This window comes from Saccopteryx bilineata, chromosome 1 (assembly GCF_036850765.1).
Source record: "Saccopteryx bilineata isolate mSacBil1 chromosome 1, mSacBil1_pri_phased_curated, whole genome shotgun sequence".
Classification (NCBI taxonomy): Eukaryota; Metazoa; Chordata; class Mammalia; order Chiroptera; family Emballonuridae; genus Saccopteryx; species Saccopteryx bilineata.
In genome coordinates, this window is record NC_089490.1 from 115,457,562 (window position 1) to 115,479,965 (window position 22,404).

The 22,404-nt window shown below is 36.6% G+C and overlaps 1 protein-coding gene across 3 annotated transcripts in view; it reads left to right on the plus strand.

Annotated features, from left to right (window-relative positions):
• PTPRO (protein tyrosine phosphatase receptor type O) overlaps positions 1-22,404 on the plus strand; it is a 239,020-nt gene that overhangs the window by 187,060 nt on the left and 29,556 nt on the right. For 2 of the 3 annotated variants that reach the window (XM_066264542.1, XM_066264545.1), the window contains 4 exons: positions 9,663-9,731; positions 12,086-12,169; positions 18,383-18,418; positions 22,258-22,339. In XM_066264542.1, coding sequence (XP_066120639.1) covers positions 9,663-9,731; positions 12,086-12,169; positions 18,383-18,418; positions 22,258-22,339 — 271 coding nt within the window. The remainder of the gene's footprint in view (positions 1-9,662; positions 9,732-12,085; positions 12,170-18,382; positions 18,419-22,257; positions 22,340-22,404) is intronic. The other variant, XM_066264543.1, reaches the window with a different exon arrangement.

The window sequence follows — 22,404 nt, forward strand, 5'->3', positions numbered from 1 at the left end:
CTGGATCACCAGGCTGCTAATTCAGAAAGGGGGGACTAGGAGAGAGAATCCAGGAAAGCAAACTCTCTCATCGTTGGACCCTGCAAACGCCAACAAGCCTTTACTTCCAGCAAGACTAAAGCCAATTATATGACATTGCCATAGAATCCCATCAACTGCAAATCCCTACCTAAGAGTGACACAGGGGCAGAGCCTGGGGTACAGAGTCACCGACCAGGAAGAGGGAGAGAAAAGAAAAAGAAAGAAGTTAACCTCTCAAAATCAAGAAAAACCCACAGACTTTACAACTTGATCCACTAATTTTTTTTTGTTGTTGTTGTTTGTTTCTTCTATCTTTTTGCCTTTATTTCCTCCACCTCGGTCCTTCTATTCTCTGCCCATCTTATGCTTCCCCTTTCTTGAACTACACTACCCATGAGGGTTGCATTTTATTTTTCTTCTTCATCCTCACCCTCCTTTAAGGTTATACTCCAAAACACTTAACTCTCACTCTCTCCTCTTTTGTTTTTTGGTTTTTTTTGTCGTGCTTTATTTTGTTTTTTTCTCTTCCTATTTTATTTCTTCCTTCGTTTTTCTTTTTTTCTTATTTTTTCCTTTCTATTCGTTTTTTCTTTTCTCATTTTACTTTCCTCCTATATAATCCTCAATCACGAAATCATTAGTTAATTTGGGACTCAAGGCTTTTTTTTGGCTTTATTTCTCTTTTTTGCTTTTGTTTTTATTTATTTTCTTGTTTGTTTATTTTTGTGGCATTTTGGGTCCTCCCAACCCAAGGTCTCCATTGTATTTAGTCTTCGCTCCACTTAATACAACAGATTTTTATTTATTATTTTTATTTTTTCTTCTTTATTATTCTTTTTTGGTCCTTTTTTCTGGTCCCCTATTATCCCTCTCATTATATCTCTTAGTTGACCATCACTTACAAGCAAATCATCTTATGCTTGTCTAAGATTTTCTTCCTTTTTTTTTTTTGCATTTAGTAGGTCCCTACTCCCTTTTTTTGCCCCTTGAACTCTTCACCCCAAATCAGGCCCTCCATTATAGGCACGATATTTCCCTGAGGAGGGGAGAGGAGGGAAAGAGAAGAGAGAAAAAAAGGGGGAAATAATAAATTATTACTGTTTTTTTTTTTTGTGAGGTGTTTTACCTTTTTTTTTTTTTTTTTTTTTACTTTTTACTCTTTATTAATTCTAATTAGTGCTATCAATAAGACCACCCTCAGATGCCGATAAGAAAGAGGAAATCGAATATTATGGATACAAAAGAAAGAGAGGTAACACAAATAGATGTGGAAAAATCTATGGAGAAAAGACTTAACATATTGGAAGCCTTGGAGCTAAATGACAGAGAATTTAAAATAGAAATCTTAAAAATACTCAGAGATATACAAGAAAACACAGAAAGGCAATATAGGGAGATCAGAAAACAACTCAATGAACACAAAGAATATATTACCAAGGAAATTGAAACTATAAAAACAAATCAAACAGAAATGAAAAACTCAATTCACGAGCTGAAAAACGAGGTAACAAGCTTAGCTAACAGAACAGCCCAGATTGAAGATAGGATTAGTGAAATAGAAGACAAACAACTTGAGGCACAACAGAGAGAAGAAGAAAGAGACTCAAAAATAATAAAAAACGAGAAAGCCCTACAGGAATTGTCTGACTCCATCAGAAAGAATAAAATAAGAATAATAGGTATATCAGAAGGAGAAGAGAAAGAAAATGGAATGGAGAATATACTCAAACAAATAATAGACAAGAACTTCCCAAGCCTGTGGAAGGAACTAAAGCCTCAAATTCAAGAAGCAAACAGAACACCAAGTTTTCTTAACCCCAACAAACCCACTCCAAGGCACATCATAATAAAGATGACACAAACCAATGACAAAGAAAAAATTCTCAAGGCAGCCAGGGAAAAGAAGAGTACAACATATAAAGGAAGGCCTATTAGATTATCATCAGATTTCTCAGCAGAAACTCTACAAGCTAGAAGAGAGTGGACCCCAATATTTAAAGCCCTGAAAGAGAGGAACTTTCAGCCAAGAATACTATACCCATCAAAGCTATCCTTCAAGTATGAAGGAGATATAAAAACATTCACAAATACAGAAAAGATGAGAGAATTTATCAACAGAAAGCCCCCACTCCAGGAAATACTAAAGGGGGTTTTCCAACCAGATTCAAAGAACAAAAGAAAACAACACCACAAGTAACAGCTCCACCAAGAATACAATAAAACCAAACTTAAACTGTGACAACAAAGGAAAAAAAGGGGGGAGAGGATGGAGATTAACAGTAGCAAAGGATGATGAAGTACAGAAATACTTATAAGATAGGGTACTACAATGAATATGGTAGGTACCCTTTTCATTACTTAATGGTAACCACCCTTAAAAAAACCAGCACAAAAACACTTGACTTAAAAAAGGTAGCAACAGAGGAAAGAAGTATGGAACACAAACAAACAAAAACAAATGATAGAAAAACAAAAGAGAAGAATCAAACTAGATACAAAACTAACAGAAAGCAATTTATAAAATGGCAGTAGGGAACCCACAAGTGTCAATAATTACACTAAATGTAAATGGATTAAACTTACCAATAAAAAGACACAGAGTAGCAGAATGGATTAAAAAAGAAAATCCAACTATATGCTGCCTACAAGAAACACATCTAAGCAACAAGGATAAAAACAAATTCAAAGTGAAAGGCTGGAAAACAATACTCCAAGCAAACAACACCCAAAAAAAAGCAGGCGTAGCAATACTCATATCTAATAATGCTGACTACAAGACAGAAAAAGTACTCAGAGACAAAAATGGTCATTTCATAATGATTAAGGGGAAGTTGAATCAAGAAGACATAACAATCCTTAATATATATGCACCAAACCAAGGAGCACCAAAATATATAAGACAGCTACTTATTGACCTTAAAACAAAAACTAACAAAAATACAATCATACTTGGAGACCTCAATACACCGCTGATGGCTCTAGATCGGTCATCCAAACAGAGAATCAATAAAGATATAGTGGCCTTAAACGAAATACTAGAACACCTGGATATGATAGACATCTACAGGACACTTCATCCCAAAGCGACAGAGTACACATTTTTCTCTAGTGTACATGGAACATTCTCAAGAATTGACCATATGTTGGGCCACAAAGACAATATCAGCAAATTTAGAAAAATTGAAATTGTACCAAGCATATTTTCTGATCATAAAGCCTTGAAACTAGAATTCAACTGCAAAAAAGAGGGGGAAAAACCCACAAAAATGTGGAAACTAAACAACATACTTCTAAAAAATGAATGGGTCAAAGAAGAAATAAGCGCAGAGATCAAAAGATATATACAGACAAATGAAAATGAAAATACGACATATCAGAATCTCTGGGATGCAGCAAAAGCAGTAATAAGAGGAAAGTTCATATCACTTCAGGCCTATATGAACAAACAAGAGAGAGCCGAAGTAAACCACTTAACTTCACACCTTAAGGAACTAGAAAAAGAAGAACAAAGACAACCCAAAACCAGCCAAAGAAAGGAGATAATAAATATCAGAGCAGAAATAAATGAAATAGAGAACAGAAAAACTATAGAAAAAAATCAATAAAACAAGGAGCTGGTTCTTTGAAAAGATCAACAAAATTGACAAACCCTTGGCAAGACTCACCAAGGAAAAAAGACACAGGACTCAAATAAATAAAATCCAAAATGAAAGAGGAGAGATCACCACAGACATCATAGATATACAAAGAATTATTGTAGAATACTATGAAAAATTATATGCCACCAAATACAACAATCTAGAAGAAATGGATAAATTCCTAGAACAATACAACCTTCCTAGACTGAGTCATGAAGAAGCAGAAAGCCTAAACAGACCAATCAGCAGGGAGGAAATAGAAAAAACTATTAAAAATCTCCCCAAAAATAAAAGTCCAGGCCCAGACGGTTATACTAGTGAATTCTATCAAACATTCAAAGAAGACTTGGTTCCTATTCTACTCAAAGTCTTCCAAAAAATTGAAGAAGAAGCAATACTTCCAAACATATTTTATGAGGCCAACATAACCCTCATACCAAAATCTGGCAAGGATGGCACAAAGAAAGAAAACTACAGACCAATATCTCTAATGAATACAGATGCTAAAATACTAAACAAAATACTGGCAAACCGAATACAACAACATATTAAAAAAATAATACATCATGATCAAGTGGGATTCATCCCAGAATCTCAAGGATGGTTCAACATACGCAAAACGGTTAACGTAATACACCATATCAACAAAACAAAGAACAAAAACCACATGATCTTATCAATAGATGCAGAAAAGGCTTTTGATAAAATACAACACAATTTTATGTTTAAGACTCTCAACAAAATGGGTATAGAAGGAAAATATCTCAACATGATAAAGGCCATATATGATAAACCATCAGCCAACATCCTATTAAACGCCATAAAACTGAGGACTTTCTACCTTAAATCAGGAACAAGACAGGGTTGTCCACTCTCTCCACTCTTATTCAACGTGGTGCTAGAAGTTCTGGCCAGAGCAATCAGACAAGACAAAGAAATAAAAGGCATCCATATCGGAAAAGAAGAAGTAAAGCTATCACTTTTTGCTGATGATATGATCCTATACATCGAAAACCCGAAGGACTCCACAAAAAGATTATTAGAAACAATAAACCAATACAGTAAGGTCGCAGGATACAAAATTAACATACAAAAGTCCATAGCCTTTCTATATGCCAACAATGAAATATTAGAAAACGAACTCAAAAAAATAATCCCCTTCACGATTGCAACAAAAAAAATAAAATACCTAGGAATAAACATAACAAAGAACGTAAAGGACCTATATAATGAAAATTACAAAGCATTGTTAAGGGAAATCGAAAAAGATACAATGAGATGGAAAAATATTCCTTGTTCTTGGATAGGAAGAATAAATATAATCAAAATGGCCATATTACCCAAAGCAATATACAAATTTAATGCAATTCCCATCAAAATCCCTATGAGATTTTTTAAAGAAATGGAACAAAAAATCATCAGATTTATATGGAACTATAAAAAAACCCCGAATAGCCAAAACAATCCTAAGGAAAAAGAATGAAGCTGGGGGCATTACAATACCTGACTTTAAACTATATTATAGGGCCACGATAATCAAAACAGCATGGTATTGGCAAAAAAATAGACACTCAGACCAATGGAACAGAATAGAAAGCCCAGAAATAAAACCACATATATATGGTCAAATAATCTTTGATAAAGGGGCCAACAACACACGATGGAGAAAAGAAAGCCTCTTCAACAAATGGTGTTGGGAAAACTGGAAAGCCACATGCAAAAGAATGAAACTCGACTACAGCCTGTCCCCGTGTACTAAAATTAATTCAAAATGGATCAAAGACCTAAATATAAGACCTGAAACAATAAAGTACATAGAAGAAGACATAGGTACTAAACTCATGGACCTGGGTTTTAAAGAACATTTTATGAACTTGACTCCAATGGCAAGAGAAGTGAAGGCAAAGATAAATGAATGGGACTACATCAGAATTAAAAGTTTTTGCTCAGCAAGAGAAACTGATATCAAAATAAACAGACAGCCAACTATATGGGAACTGATATTTTCAAACGACAGCTCAGATAAGGGCCTAATATCCAAAATTTACAAAGAACTCATAAAACTCAACAACAAACAAACAAACAATCCAATAAAAAAATGGGAAGAGGACATGAACAGACACTTCTCCCAGGAAGAGATACAAATGGCCAACAGATATATGAAAAGATGCTCAGCTTCATTAGTTATTAGAGAAATGCAAATCAAAACTACAATGAGATACCACCTCACTCCTGTTAGATTAGCTATTATCAACAAGACGGGTAATAGCAAATGTTGGAGAGGCTGTGGAGAAAAAGGAACCCTCATTCACTGTTGGTGGGACTGTAAAGTAGTACAACCATTATGGAGGAAAGTATGGTGGTTCCTCAAAAAACTGCAAATAGAACTACCTTATGACCCAGCAATCCCTCTACTGGGTATATACCCCAAAACCTCAGAAACATTGATACGTGAAGACACATGTAGCCCCATGTTCATTGCAGCACTGTTCACAGTGGCCAAGACATGGAAACAACCAAAAAGCCCTTCAATAGAAGACTGGATAAAGAAGATGTGGCACATATACACTATGGAATACTACTCAGCCATAAGAAATGATGACATCAGATCATTTACAGCAAAATGGTGGGATCTTGATAACATTATAAGGAGTGAAATAAGTAAATCAGAAAAAAACAAGAACTACATGATTCCATACATTGGTGGAACATAAAAATGAGACTAAGAGACATGGACAAGAGTGTGGTGGTTACCAAGGGTGGGGGGGGAGGGAGGACATGGGAGGGAGGGAGGGAGAGAGTTAGGGGGAGGGGGAGGGGCACAGAGAACTAGATAGAGGGTGACGGAGGACAATCTGACTTTGGGCGAGGGGTTTGCAACATAATTTGATGACAAAATAACCTAGACATGTTTTCTTTGAATATATGTACCCTGAATTATTAATGTCATCCCATTACCATTAATAAAAATTTATTAAAAAAAAAAAAAAGAATCTAAAAATATATCTTAAACATAAAAAAAAAAAAAAAAAAAAAAAAAAACTAAAACTGGGCCCTGGTTGGTTGGCTCAGTGGTAGAGTACCGGCCCAGTGTGTGAAAGTCCTGGGTTTGATTCCCAACCAGTACACACAGGAGAAGCGTCCATCTGCTTCTCCACCCTTCCCTCTTTCCTTTATCTCTGTCTCTCTCTTCCCCTCCTGCAGCCAAGGCTCCATTGGAGCAAAGTTGGCCCTGGCGTTGAAGATGGCTCCATGGCCTCTACCTCAGGCGCTAGAATAGCTCCAGCTGCAATGGAGCAATGCCCCAGAGGGGCCAAGCATCGCCCCCTGGTGGGCATGCCAGGCAGATCCCTGTCCCACACATGCAGGAGTCTGTCTGTCTGCCTCCCCCATTTCTCACTTTGGTAAAATACCAAAAAACAAACAAACAAGAAAAAAAACCACTAAAACTGTTACTACTGGGTTTGGGAAATTTGATTTAAATTTATATTTTCCCAATGATAGCCTGCTGACTTGTCATCAGTAACATCCTTCTCCTTTCTCAGAGTTCTATCATTCACCAATTCATTAATAAATTTAATCATCCAATAACTATTTTTACAATGTGCTTATATGGCATAGTCAAAGAAAATTCGGACATCCAAATTGTCTACTAGGAACTTAAAACCAAACTGGAGAGATGTCATAAATAAATATATTTAAAGGTACAAAATGAGCCTGACCAGGCTTGGCGCAGTGGATACAGCATCAGACTGGAACATGGACCCAGGTTCCAAACTCTGAGATCTCCGGCTTGAGCACAGGCTATCCAGCTTGAGCATGGACTCATCTGGCTTGAGCGTGGGCTCACCAGCTTGAACATGGGGTTGCCAGATTGAATGAGGGATCATAGACATGACCTCATGGTCGCTGGCTTGAGCCCAAAGGTCACTGACTTGAGCAAGGGGTCACTCACTCTGCTGTAGCCCCCTGGCCAAGGCACATATGAGAGGCATGTGAGCTGAGGGAGCCATGACAGTAATCCAGGCAAGAAAGAGACGGTTGTGGTTCAGTCCAGAGGAGGAGCGATGTCGGGGAGAGCAAAATGATCAGATTCCAAAGACATTTTGAAAATAGAGGCAGCAGGATTTGCTAACAGCTTGCATGTGGAATGGACATGAGTAAGAGTCAAGGATGACTCCAAGGCTTTCAGCCCCAGCACCAAAGAGATGGAACTGCCATCAGCTGAAATAAGATTCCAGATGAAAGAGTTTCAGAGTTGGGAGAACAGCTTTGGAAATGTTAGGTTTAAGATGATGACAAGGGCAGATGTGGAGTAAGCAGCTGAACGTAGAAGTCTGGTCTTCAGAAGAGTGGTTCTATTCCTGAACAGGGCAGAGATGCTTAATATTTTCTGTGCCATAGGCAGTCTGATGAAGCCCGTGGATCTCTTCCAAGAATAATGCTTTTTTTAAGGGCACGAAATAATATACATAGGATTGAGAAAGAAACTAATTATGCTAAAATATGATCATCAAGATATCTAAAAGAACAAATGTGTTGTATGCTTCCTTATTAATGCATTAGATAACAATATTCAGTAGGTGTCTAGTAATTCTATTTCCCCATAGTGATAAATATGAACAATATTTCAATACCTGCAAGTCTATTATAGAAAAATAGCTGCAATTTTTATGTTAGCAAATTTCACAAGTACTGATGATATTACTGTGGCTTTTTACCTATTTAATAATTAAAGGAACAGCTAAATTTTAGTAAAAGGTTATGAAAATAAACACATACCTTTTACCCATGTATATTAATACATTCTTTCCTTAGACCCCAGTTTAAGAACTCTTAAAATGCAAGGTAAAAAATAACCTTCTATTTTAAATGTAAATAAATTCCTATATACTATAAGAATCAACATAGAAAAACCAACTGATGATGTGTAATTTAAAATACAATACAATATAATAATTATTTGTGTACTTTTCAAAAAAAATAAAACTATTCTTAAAACATGCAATAAGAACAGGATGATAACTGAAGTAATTAGTACATTGTGCCAATACTGTCAAAATCTCTGCTTCAATTCTGAAGAAGTCCATCAATTTCATGTAAAGGGAAAATGAGATGTGTGAGCCCCAGTGAGCTATGCATGATATTAAGCAAAGGATGGAAAAGGTATGAGAATATGTTTACCTTTTTAATCCAATTCTTGAAAAAAAATTAACAATATTTTTTTGCTGACCGATTAATAACCAACATTCTGAATAAGAAGTCTGCACAGACCACTCTGTTTAATACATATCATTATTCTACTCTCATCTCAAGTGATAATTTTTTTTTTAATTTTTAAATCTTTTTTAAATTTATTTTTATTTTTTATTTATTCATTTTAGAGAGGAGAGGGAGAGACAGAAAGAGAGGAGAGACAGAGAGAGAAGGGGGGGAGGAGCTGGAAGCATCAACTCCCATATGTGCCTTGACCAGGCAAGCCCAGGGTTTCGAACCGGCAACCTCAGCATTTCCAGGTCAACACTTTATCCACTGCGCCACCACAGGTCAGGCTCAAGTGATAATTTTAGAGGCATCATAACATGAGGAGAAAATCTTGACAGAAGAAAACAATACACTTGATCCATCATCATTGTGGAGAAGAAGTCCACATACTATAAGAAACAAAATCCCATCAGGAATATTTACTAAAAAAAAAACTCTCATTTTATCTGGGACAGTTGCTATTAAATCCCAAAAAGTCCAAAGACGTATTTAGGGTTCTGAGTGCCCTTTGGAAAGGATTGTGACCTGAAACCTTTGGTTTCAAATAACTTACTATGGGGATGTGTGACCTTGTGAAAAATTATTTTATTTTGCTTTATCTTTCTATTTTACATTTTATACAAAAGAGAAACCCATATGCCTTATTTTAGCTTTTTTAAAAAAATTGTTACAATGATAAGCCGATAAAAGAATGCTCCATCAAGCAGCAACGTTGACTTTGTGTTGACTTTCTCACAGGGAGTGTGGGGCTGGAACTTTTGTCAACTTTGCGTCCTTGGAGAGGGACGGGAAACTGCCGTACAACTGGTGAGTGTTCTTTTGGAATGAGCCTCCAGACAGCTTAGCTCTGCTGTGTGTCCTACAGACTTCACTGTACTGTCTCTGGGGTATAAATGGTTTTGTCTGATTATCTTTTCATAATGACTTTGACGGTGGACTTTCAAAGGTCAGATCTTCACTGAGTTATTGATATATATTAGTTTAATACAATTATGAAATAGCAAAAATGTCATGGTACGTTCTGTATTTACTGTATTAAACAAAGGACTAAATCAGTTGTTATATGAGTAGTCCATAACTGTGCCCAGGAAAGGTTTAAGTGCAGGAGCCACACTGAATGAGAGATGGCAAAAAGCATGATGAGACAGACCAGCTTCCCCATTTAAAACTCATGTTTCAGTGCCTGGGGACACGAGCCACCACTTCTGTTCAAAAATCAAGTATAAATATATAGCCCAGAATACTTACAGGTAAATAAATATCAAAGCCAATAAAGTTCCATCAGGAAACATGGCATCTTTTTGCTTTATTTCTGAGTATTAAACATCCAGAGGGAGAAGATATTTTGAGAATTAAGACAGCATTATCAGGAGAGTAAAGTGATTGACCTTATACCTAATGGTGTGATATATGAGAATTAACAATATACTGCAATCAATACCCAACAAAACTGCTAATTAAGTAATCATTTAATATAAAGTCATCACTGCTTACATGATGTAGTTTGGCCTTTGTGCAAGCAACAAAGCACATTTAATAAATATATATATTTCATATTAATTCTTGGTAAGCAATCTTTTTTCCTGTTTTTATTATCTCCCAAAATGATTAATCTTAAAGAAATAGATATCTGAGACTGGAGATTTTACTCTATGGAATCAATGAGAGTGGGAGGACTTTATTTAAAATATAAATTATACTTCTCTGAGTGGGCACTTATCTATACTGCTCACAAAAATTAGAAGATTTGTTATCGCTTCATATTCATTTTAGAATATCCTCTAATTTTTGTGAGCACTGTCTTGATGCCCATTCTTGTTGAAACAGGATGCTTTTGTGCTATTTTAAAATTTTATCCTGAATGCAATTTTGCTAGTCAGATATAATCAATCCAAATGTGAAGAGGAAAAAAGCCCATAAACCCTTGACAATGAAGAGTTAGGAAACATTTCTAAGTTTGTTCAAATATATTAGCACTTTTTTCAAGATGAAGAGGCTAATTCACTGATATTTATTTGTCACCTACCCCACCCTTAAAAAAGAAAGGCCCAGCCAGTCACAGAGCAACGAGTGGTCCATGTAAGAAATGATTCTTTTACACTCGTGACTCAAGAGACCTATGTATTGTCCACACAACCAGTCACAGCTTATAGATATGGGAAACCCACTGTGGGAGATCTGAGGCAAAAGAGTTCCTTCCATGAAATCAAGAACATTCTCTTGAAACTCTTGGCAGATGGATTTGCCAGCACCAGCATTTACTGGCTGACTGAGAATAAATATCTCAGTTGAGATTTGTAATAAGTAACAAGGAGACAGCATTCTCCGTCTAATTCTCAGAATAACTATAGATGCAACCATAGGTATTTTAAAATCTGCATTAATGAATGTTCTATTTTACCAGTGATTTGAATATCTGAAATTGGGTTCAAACCATGCATTTTAAACCAACAGTTTTAATTAGACCTAAAGTGAAACTAAATAATTTTGCTCCCATTCAGTTGAGTATTGGTTAAGATTTACAGTCCAGGCAATTGATGAGCTAACTTTTCTTGAACGAATGATACGTGAGTGCCATGCCATACCTCCGTGTTAAAAGTTCTTAGGAATGGTATGTCAGTTAAACTAAGAATAACGTAGAAAGACACAGTAGTGTACTAGAAATTCAGCTTTATAAGAACATGTCCCAAAAGCTTAGAGTCTTCCCCAGGGTCAGTACTAGTAAACACACCATTTATATTTCCTCCCACATGCTGCTGTTCACTACCAAATGTTCTACAGGATCCTTAAAATAGGCTTAGGCACTGCAAAGGTAATATCCAAGAACAAGAATCGAGTTAACTAATGAGGCATTTAAGCACCTAATTTAGCTGAATGCAAAATGTAATCACCTAATAGCAGATTAATTAACACAGAATAAGTTGAAAAATGTCTATCTGATTACAATAAGAGGCTGTATGTGAATGAAACTGATTTTTGACAATATTATAGCACTTAAGCCCTCAGATTTAATTTCACAGAATGAAATAACATTTAATTATAGTTAACGTGCTTATTTTACTTGATTCCAGTAAGTAATGTACTGATATCTGTTCATAATTTATATTACTAACTCTTACCACTGTTTCATCTTTACATCTGTTATCTATTAATGCTCACAGGCGTAGGAGTATATTTGCTTTCTTAACCCTGCTCCCCTCATGTCTTTGGACTGATTATCTTTTGGCATTTTATATTAATCCTTGGTAAGTGATTTTATTTTTACTATTTATCTAACACAGTCTTTAAAAGTTAGCTTTTAGAAAGTAAACAAAGTGCAAAAATTCTTTTATGTGTCGGCAGCGTCTAAAATTATTAATCATACATTGAAATGGATAAATGCAGTGAATTGTACCAAGATTCTAACAATAGTCATTTCCAATTAAATTTTCTTCTTGTGATGTTCTTGGCATGCTTTTCTTTCATTTATACTAGCCATTTGTTCCTTCTTGAGTCAATATATTGGCCTCTCATCTTTATAAGTAATGCTTTCTATTTTCTCTGCCATCTGTATTCATTTCAGAGTTTCATATTTCCAAGAAGGAAGAAATACATTAAGATAAAGAAACCCAGAGGACTGTATACCCTATGTTTAGAACCGCTGTGCTTTTTGCTTTGTTTTGTTTTATAGATTAGTTTTAGAGAGAGAAAAAGGAGGAACAAAGGAGAAAAAGAGACAGATCAATTTGTTATTCCAGTTAGTTATGCATTCATTGGTAGATTCTTGTATGCGCCTTGACCAGGGAACACACTCTCAATCCTGGTGTACTAGGATGATGACACTTAAACCACTGATATTCCTGGCCAGAGCCCAAGTTTTTGTTAAGAATGAATATGAGCCCTGGCCGGTTGGCTCAGTGGTAGAGCGTCGGCCTAGCGTACGGAGGACCGGGGTTCGATTCCCGGCCAGGGCACACAGGAGAAGCACCCATTTGCTTCTCCACCCCTCCGCCGCGCTTTCCCTCTCTGTCTCTCTCTTCCCCTCCCGCAGCCAAGGCTCCATTGGAGCAAAGATGGCCCGGGCGCTGGGGATGGCTCTGTGGCCTCTGCCCCAGGCGCTAGAATGGCTCTGGTCGCAACATGGTGACGCCCAGGATGGGCAGAGCATCGCCCCCTGGTGGGCAGAGCGTCGCCCCTGGTGGGCGTGCCGGGTGGATCCCGGTTGGGCGCATGCGGGAGTCTGTCTGACTGTCTCTCCCTGTTTCCAGCTTCAGAAAAATGAAAAAAAAAAAAAAGAATGAATATGAGCCAACAGACCATATTCAAGCCTCTTTGTTTAAATATCTTATTTAATTGCCCCACAACTTTGCAGAGGATGTCTTCACTCCACTTTAGACATATGGAAACAAAGGCCTAAGAAGATGAACTATCTTAGCATCATACTATACCGAACACTCAAGCTCCAAACCCAGGTCTCTCTGAAATCTATTTTTTCCACTGTAAAGAATGGCTTCCTTTAAATACTTATTTCCTTGGCTTTTAATTTATTTTAATAATCAAATCTTGAAGAGTATCCTTTTCATTTCTATAAAATATTAGTAATAATAATAATATTAATCATAATCATCTTGAATCCTTAGACTAAACTATCTAGAAGGACTAGTTATTTAAAAAAAGAAAGTAGTGGTTTCCCAGAAAACTGACAGAATTATTTCCTTTTAGTATTAGGCCATGGTGTTTGGGTAGTAAATTATGGACATACAGACAGATCCAGAAATGTGGACAACTTGAGAAAGACTCAGAACAAAGAAATTTTTTAAAGTTCATGGACTGGAAAAAAATAGCTTATGTTTGGGGCAAGAGAAGAAAAGATGAAAAGCAATCTGGAGCATTAGTTATCCAAAATGACACTTGGTCAGATGTCCTTCAGCTCCACTGAGGACAGAATAAATACAGCTGGCAAAGTTTAGGACTTTAAGTCTCAGTGAAAGAAATAGAAAAAAGGACTCCCTCAGAATACAGTCTGTTAATACCGAAGTTTGTATTTTAAAAGGAGAGGGTAGGGGAAAACTTTCGTAACGTGGCAGACATCAAAGTATAAATATTAAAGTCCGAGGAATGACTAGATGATGAAGACTCATTCACTGTTATTCTAAGTTTGTTCTCAATAACAGTTTTTAGTAAACTCAACACAATCTTTTTAACTATTTAACATCAGATAGTTTTCAGATATGAGAAGTGCACATAAATTCCATTTTGTCCTTTAAAATGCAAATTTACTTTTAACTCAATATCTAATCATCTTGGAGTTGTTTACTCATTATTAGAATACTTGCAACAAATACCCTTAAGGTACCCTTCACAGATTTCAATTACAATAAAAGAAAGAAAAATGTATATAATATTGTTTTTCATCCCTCTATTTAATTCCCTGATATTCTCATTTTCCACTGGTCATTTAAAGCTGATGTCAGGCAGACCTGTGCTTATTCCTATATCTTCTTTAGTAGGTCCCTCAGATGAACACAAGATAAAATTGCAGAACCCCCCCCCCCCGCTTCAAGAGCCATTATTTGTAGTACTAATCAAATCACATAAGATCCAAGTTAAGGTAAAAACTGTTCAGTAGTTTTTAGAACAATCCTACTATGGTAAGTGGTTACCTCCACATCAGAAGAGATTGCAAAACTTAGAGGCTGATGCTTTGTCACTTTCAGTAAACTGCACACATATCAACCAATGAAATATACTGATCATAACCTTTGTTCTCAGCCCTAGGCTTGTGCCATGCCAAGTATACAAGAAGCAAAACTCATGGTCCCTGCTCCTAGCTTAGCTCTGTACTCAGAAAGCCACCTGAATTCCCTACTCTGCTACATTTTATCTAATAACTCACCCCCTCCAAACCCCATTGCCAGCTGCTTCTCTAAACCGCCAGCTTTGTGAAAAGAAATGTTCCTATTACTTTTCTAAAATTTTCCTGATATGTGTAGTGGTTCGTGTGGAAATCTATTCTATTTCTCATAGTGTTGCTCATATGTTTTCCCAGGATACTAGTAGAATCAGTGCACAACACCAGTACTTAGCTGGCTTGGTCCCGAAATTGTATTGGGCCAGGATTTCTGACTTTAGTGATCTCAGATTGTGTTTCCTGTTCAAGAAAAGCCATTCATCTGGACTAGCTTGACCTGGATTCAGTGTTATTGCTCTATTTCCTTACTGCTGTATTCACCCCCATGTACTCAAGTATTCATCAGCCCATTCTAAATCTTCAACTGTTGACACTGTAACATGAAGCAACATTTGCTTTAAAATGCTCAGTTTTGCTCATGTTTATTGCATGTTTTATTCAGAGAATGACATCCCTCTTAAGACCAATTTTTAAAGATTTGTGGATAATTTCCATTTAGCTCATAAGAAAGTAAGTAGTGCTTATGAAACTGGGGATGTCTCAAATTTGGGGAGAGTATTGTTTTTGTTTTTAACCATTAAACCCCATGTCTCCATTGTTGCTTTATATTTTTCTTTGCAAAGAATTCCAATCTAGCTGGCTTTCTAAGACTGTCATACTGTGAAGAACTTCTAAAGGCTGCATCTTAGCTTTTTAAATCTTTAGGATTTTGAACCTTACCTAATGTAAATAAAAGGGGAAATTTTTTAAAAGTGCTTGATCCTATATGCATAGATATCATATGTCTAATGGTAGTTATTTATCAGTTATTCACAAAAATTTCTGTAATGACAAGATAATAACCCAAACATCACCTGAAATTTCACTGTAACCTGTACACACACACACACACACACACACACACACACACGCTTTCTTTATAATGTGCTGGAGTTAAAATTGTGAGCAACGCCTTAACTTATATGTTTAAAAGTTCATTTTAACCTGGCCAGTTGGCTCAGCAGGAGAGCATCAGCCTGGTGCGTGGAAGTCCAGGTTCAATTCCCAGTCAGGACACCCAGGAAAAGTGACCATCTGCTTCTCTACCCCTCCCCTCCTTCTCTCTCTCTCTCTCTCTCCCTCCCTCCCTCCCTCCTTTCCACAGCCATGGTTCGAAGGGCAGAAGCAAGTTGGCTCCAGGCACTGAGGTTGGCTCTTTTGCCAAGCAACAGAGCAAGACCCAGATGGTCAGAGCATCACCCCATTGCAGGCTTGCTGTGTGGATCCCAGTAGGGGTGCTAGTGGGAGTCTGTCTCTCTGCCTCTCACTTAATAAAAAAAAAGAAAAAAAAAGAAAAAGTGAATTTTCCCTGACTTTAGTCTTAGAATTGGCACAGAAACTTAAAAGGTAGGAAAATAATATCAGTATTGCTATGGAGTCTTGTAATTCAGTCCTGTCATGTCCTATGCCTTAAGATACCTATAGAAATTCAGCAAAATCTAAGCATAACAATGTAAGTTGTACACAAATCACGAAGACTCACACATATGATAAGGGTATGATAGTAAATCACATAAAACATGTGGTAGACTTTCATATTGGTTTAAAGTTCATTCCATCGATGAATAAGATTGAAAGAAAAACAAGGGCCTGTCCTCCATGAATCAGATTTATGCATAGCTGCTGAATAGTAGCAGCTTAATATTTCAGCACTGAATTTATTCAGTGTCACCCTCCCACATACATTTGTTTTTTCCCAGTTTCCCTTAAAGTCTGTTTGGTTAGGAAAGGTTGCTTTCTTTTTCTAAATTTACTCCCATTCAAAAAATATGCTGTCAGCCTTCTGACTTGGCCAGAAATGCTAGTTATCTGTGCTAACATTCTGCCTTTTTAAAGCACTAAAGTAATCAGCTCCTGCTGCACGAGGTAAATGTGGGATTCCTAAGGTTCACTAAATCACCATTGCAAGAGCTGAGTAGAAATTATTCAAGAGGTATTTCTTTAGGTTCCCAAGTGCTTATATGATTCAGCTCTGCCCAATATTACAGTGAAATTTTTGAGGGGGTGACGGAGAGGCAAAGTAAAGAACAGAATGTTCATTCCCTTTAAATCCAAAGTATACAAGATAAAGAGAGGATAAGCAAGAAAAAAATAGGACAAGAATTGTTGAATAGATTGTCTTCACTCAGAATTGGGAAGAAATAAAAACTATCTGAAACCAGAAATGTCACTTGCCTTTTGGATATTTGCCTACATTTCTATCCTGCCTTACTTGTTCTCCAACTGCAATTCTTATTTCCCTAAGGGGACCTCAGGAGCCCACGTTTAGTATCAAATTCTTAAATGAATCATTAAGTAAAACGGCCAGGGTGACATAGCAAAGATATTGGTTTCAATTCCATCAAATTAGCATTTATTGACCACCCACTATGTGTTCCATTAGCTGTGCTCAGCTTTGAGGGAAAGAATGCTCTAGCAGTCAGACAGACTGTCAGACTGACAAACTGACAGTCAGACAATGTAAGAAATACTCCATGAGTAAAGTGCTGGGAAAGCCCAGAGGAAGTATTGCTTTTTTATGCTAAAGCCTTTCTAGTAATGGAGGTATTCAAACACTCATAATTCTCATTATAAATAAATACTTAGGCAGGTGAGAGTACTCACTCAAATCAACCTGGTTATTTACTATAGAGTGTTTATATTCTGAAAGTTTGGGTGCTTCCATCAATTTTCAAAAACTTTTGAAAATTACTTATAAAAAATATCACAATCATGTATCCACATTTATTATTTACATAAGACGTTAAAATACAATAATGGAGTTTTCAACAGATACTATCTGAATTGTTTCAGCAGATGCTATCTTAGCATTAGCTAACTTGATCAGTTATCTTACTTGTTGGTTGAAAACTGTTACCCTCAATTCCCCCTTAGAAATGTAATTAACTAAAGCATACCTTCATATCACATGTGTTTGAGTTTACAAACTATTGTAGTAATGAATTAAGAACAAGCAGGTAATAGATTCAGTTCTCCAAATAGCTTAAAAGCTAGTTTAGGATTGAATACGAACAATGTCATGGTAGAATTATGTAAGATATAGGCCAACACTGATAGCACAAATTCACATGCCCAACAAAAATGTCCAAAACAGCTATTTTAGTCTTCAATTAAGAGACCAACATATTCACTTTCCCACTATAATTTCTCACTGTTAACCTCTGATTCATGCCTGTAGAACTAAGAGTATTGAAGCAGATATCCTTATATATATCTTAAAAATACTTTAGCAACTTAATCACTAGTAGGAAGAAATTACATATTTCCTGAATTCTGTTTTTGGCAAATATTAAATATAAAGTGTAGGTATGTTTCTGCAATCTAATAGAGTTTTATAAAATGAATCTGACAGTATTTTTATTATTTTCTCATTTAAGAAAAAGTAATTAAACAAACCTGAGCTATGTTCAATGCAAATTAAATAAAATTGAGATGCCTGGTATAATTATTTAAAACTCTTCAACTTTAATCATTGTGTTAATCAATTCTTTTGCCCAGATAAATTTGACTTTTTTTTTTTAATTCTCAGGAGTAAAAATGGTTTAAAGAAGAGAAAACTGACTAAGTAAGTGTTCTTATTATTGATATATAATTGATATAGAACATTCTGTAAATTTAAAGAGTACATACATGGACTTAGGACATGTATATATTGCAACATGATTGCCACCAGAGCCTTAGCTAACAGCTCCATCAGGTCACAGAATTATCATTTTCCTTTTGTGGTGAACTAACTTGAAGTCTAGTCTCTTAGCTGTTTTGAATATATAATACAGTATATTTTTCTTACTGTTTAATTTTAAAATATCTTATATAAAAATGTTCTTTATAATGATGTTAACTTCACAAATTAAAAAGATTGCTTGTCTTCAAATATAAGCAAGCGATGCTTAGGAAAGAAGGCAAGAAGCATTGGAGATTTTGCTCCTAGGCATATGTCCTCATTTTGGCTCAAATAAGCTCTTATAAAAATTTCTTTTTAAAAAAGAGGCAAATGCATATTAAAATACACATGATGGCAGTGATTACTAAGGAAGCGTATTACAGAAACCATGTCAGCAATTTTAAAAATATTATCACTATATGGAATCTGAGAAAGAATGGGTTTAGGAATTATAAAAGTCTTACTGAAGAAAATCTATTATTCTAAATCTGTAAAAACAATTTAATTTTTAGCTCCATTAAAATTATACAAAAACCTTTGCCATTTTGCATATTGATGTTCTGTGCTTATTGCAAAGAAAGGCGTTTATTTGATGTTATAATAAATGCTTTGAGAAATACTGCCTAAGGAAATCTCTATAATAGAAAAAGACAATTTTTCTTGCTAGTCTGTAGTTTCACTTATCTACTGAACTGTTAAACTATAAGAATTAAGATTCTGATGTGTGAAAATTAACCATCAGTTGATTTCAAAAGCCTACTTAGCTTATCACCTCCAGGCCTTTAGTTAAACCGTGCATTTGAAGAGTAGAGCATCCCTTTAATAGAGAGTTCATTTTTGATACTTGCCTAGGCTCGAATATTGGTGAATTAATATGAGGCAATTAGGAGCTCCAGCCAGATCTTTGACATCGTGCTAATGGGAAAAAAGTCATGGAGTATGTTGGGCAGATAAAATATATTATGCTCACTTTGTTAAAGATGGTGCTGCCCACGTGGAAGCCCATTGCCCAGGTGATGATATTAGTTGCCCTTCTTGCTTGGGATGGGCATGATTGTATTAATGTGTGTTGGGGGAGGGCTTTCGCGCCAAAAGGTTTTAAAAAGAAGAGAGATCACATTGTTCCGGGGGAAGAGTGATTGCGTTCTAGGAGGAGGGCAGAGAGCAGAGAGGAGAGCAGAGTAAGGCCACGTGAAGGAGAGGAGAGGCAGCCAAGGTGGAGGAATGCTGAAGAAGCCAGTTTGTGCAGAGTTTGTTCAGGGAGAAGGAAGGAGATGGAGAACAGAGGTGAATAAGGCTGGCGAGCTAGAAACCTTTGATTCCAGGAAACTCGAATAAGTCAGTAGCTTTGTTAGCACTGAATGAGTGGGTTTTGGAGCCCAGTGTGTGTTTCTACTTGCCCACCGGGTGCAAGCTAGGATTAAAGATGATGGCCCACCACTTCTTGGCTCCATTGTTTCATTTCTGTCTGTCCGAATCTAATGAGAACCTGCATGGGCCAGGCTGCTGTGATGGTGGCCATGGCTACTGGCTTTACAGAGTACATCATACAAAAGAAAAGTTGGTGCAAAAATATTACTATTTAGCCTTGAGTGACATAATAATTTGGCACATATAAATAATAGAATAATATTTTCCTAAATTGATTTCAAATCAGTATGCATCTCATTGGTATATATCAAGTGATGTAGGAGAGACAAGACCACACTGAAGGGAAGAAAGGAACTCTCTCCTGGAAGGAATGATTGACAGAAACAGAAAGACTTTTACTGCCCAAATTAACAGTTGGGTTGTTAAGTGAGGTAGCAAGGTATAGACTAGAGCAGATAAGAGACAGGGTCTCAGGGGAGACTCTATTAGGGCTTGCTACTCCCAAAACCCAGGCAAAGAGAAGAAGCAGAAGCAGGATGTGGAGAGAAGTTTGGGCAAGTTTAGGAGTGGTGGAAACTGCCCACAAGCCAAAACATTGCCTCTAACCAACTTCCTCATTCCCTCTTCTCATTTTCCCTCTAATCTTATCTTCTCTAAAAGCCTATCTTGAGGGGCTTTCCACCCCCTCCCCACCTTTCTATGCAGTTTCTCTAGCTTTTCTCTTTCACTCCAAATGCCCCCCTGAGGCCCCCTTGCCTCCCCTTTCCCAATGGCATTCATCTCCATCCCACCACTGCTTTCCTTCGCCTGCTCCTCCTCCCTCTCTAAATCTTTGTCCTACTGATATCTGCTTCCTCCCAGCTTTCCTTTCCTCCTCTTTACCATCCTTCTTTTCTCTTTGATGTTCATACTTCGTTTTCCTGTTTCTTCCTCTGTCTTTCTTTTCTCTGTTTTGCCTTGTTCTAACCCATATTTTCTCTGACTTGTCATCTCTATCGATGCTCCCATGTTTTGCCATTTTTCTGGAAGGGTGACAACTTTGAAAGGGGAAAGCTTTTAACTGAGAATCATTCTCCCTGGGTGCCAGCCAGGGTTTTACACTCGGTAGCCCAGTGACTTTGGACTAACCACTTGATTCTCTTAACCTTGACTCTTTCATCTGGGCATAGGTAATGTTGGTCATGTTCTACCTCAACCATCAGTCAAGCAAGATAACATATGCAAATATTTTAGATCCATAGTGTTTTATGTATATAAGTCATTAATATTATTATTAAGAAAAACCATTAAAGTTTACATGTGTTATCTGGGAGGTATAATACCTTTTAAAATATACTAAAATCTTCAAACAAATTAAATTTTATATTAGCTTATCAACAACTTTAAACAAATAACTTAAGTACTGTGTGTTTACTAGGAGGCTATAAGGCCACATGTAGACGACATAGCTGAGGAACTTGCAATAAGACTAAAGGAAAGGTCAACCATGTGGTACGTGATGGAGTAGACAGGCTTGGGTTAGACAGCAAAGTTCAGCACGCTGCAGAAGCTCAGGGAGCAGGTTGGTACAGGTAGATGCTAGAAAAGCTAAGCAGCTACAGAAAACTTTATGCAATAAAACATAATCTTTATTTCAAAAACCAAGCAAGAAAAGAGATGAGAATTTTTGCTTCAGGTGCAGAAACATATGCTCAGGTGTCTTATTTAATTATACCTCTGAACTTGCATATCATTTTGTAGATATGAAAGCCTCTAAACGTGGCTCTCTCAGAGTGAGCCTAAGGCCCAGGGAGCTCTCTGGATATATGCTCCATTCCACAGTCCTGCCTCCGTGCTGGCGAAACAGTGGAGCTAGCAGCACAAGTCCTGATACTTGTAAAGCTTGTTTAGACTTACAAGGTTCTTTACTGTATTGTGTGTAACCTTAGAGGTGATATAATAATAGTACTTTATAGATGAGACTGTTGAATCTTAGAAGAATTAGGCAAGTTCTCCAAGATCACCCAGTAAATAAAGCAAAACCATAACTCAAACGGGTCTAAGCCTTTGTTATTCCCAATAAACCAGAGTGTTCTAGAAACAACATATATATGTATATGATCATGCATGTATGTCATATTTTACTGCTAGAGTAAGAGCCAATTGAAACTCTAGAGATTTCTTCCGTCTCAAGGAGGTTTATTAGAGATGGCTTTCTTATTATAATACATTAAGGACTGGTAACTTTAACAACAACAAAAAGTAGTGAGTGCTCTGAGAGCAAAACTTCCATTTTCTCAAAAACAAATGTTCATGTTTGAGAAGTTCAGTGTTAAATAATACCTATCAATAGGATTTTTAAAACATATATTTCTTTGTGTTTGGCAAAGCCCGGTTCAACTGGATGACTTTGACGCCTACCTCAGGGATATGGCCAAAGACTCCGACTATAAATTTTCTCTTCAATTTGAGGTGAGTGAACAAAGCAGATCCTGCCTCCCCGGCAGGAAGGGCACGTGGACTGGCCTGTTTGCATT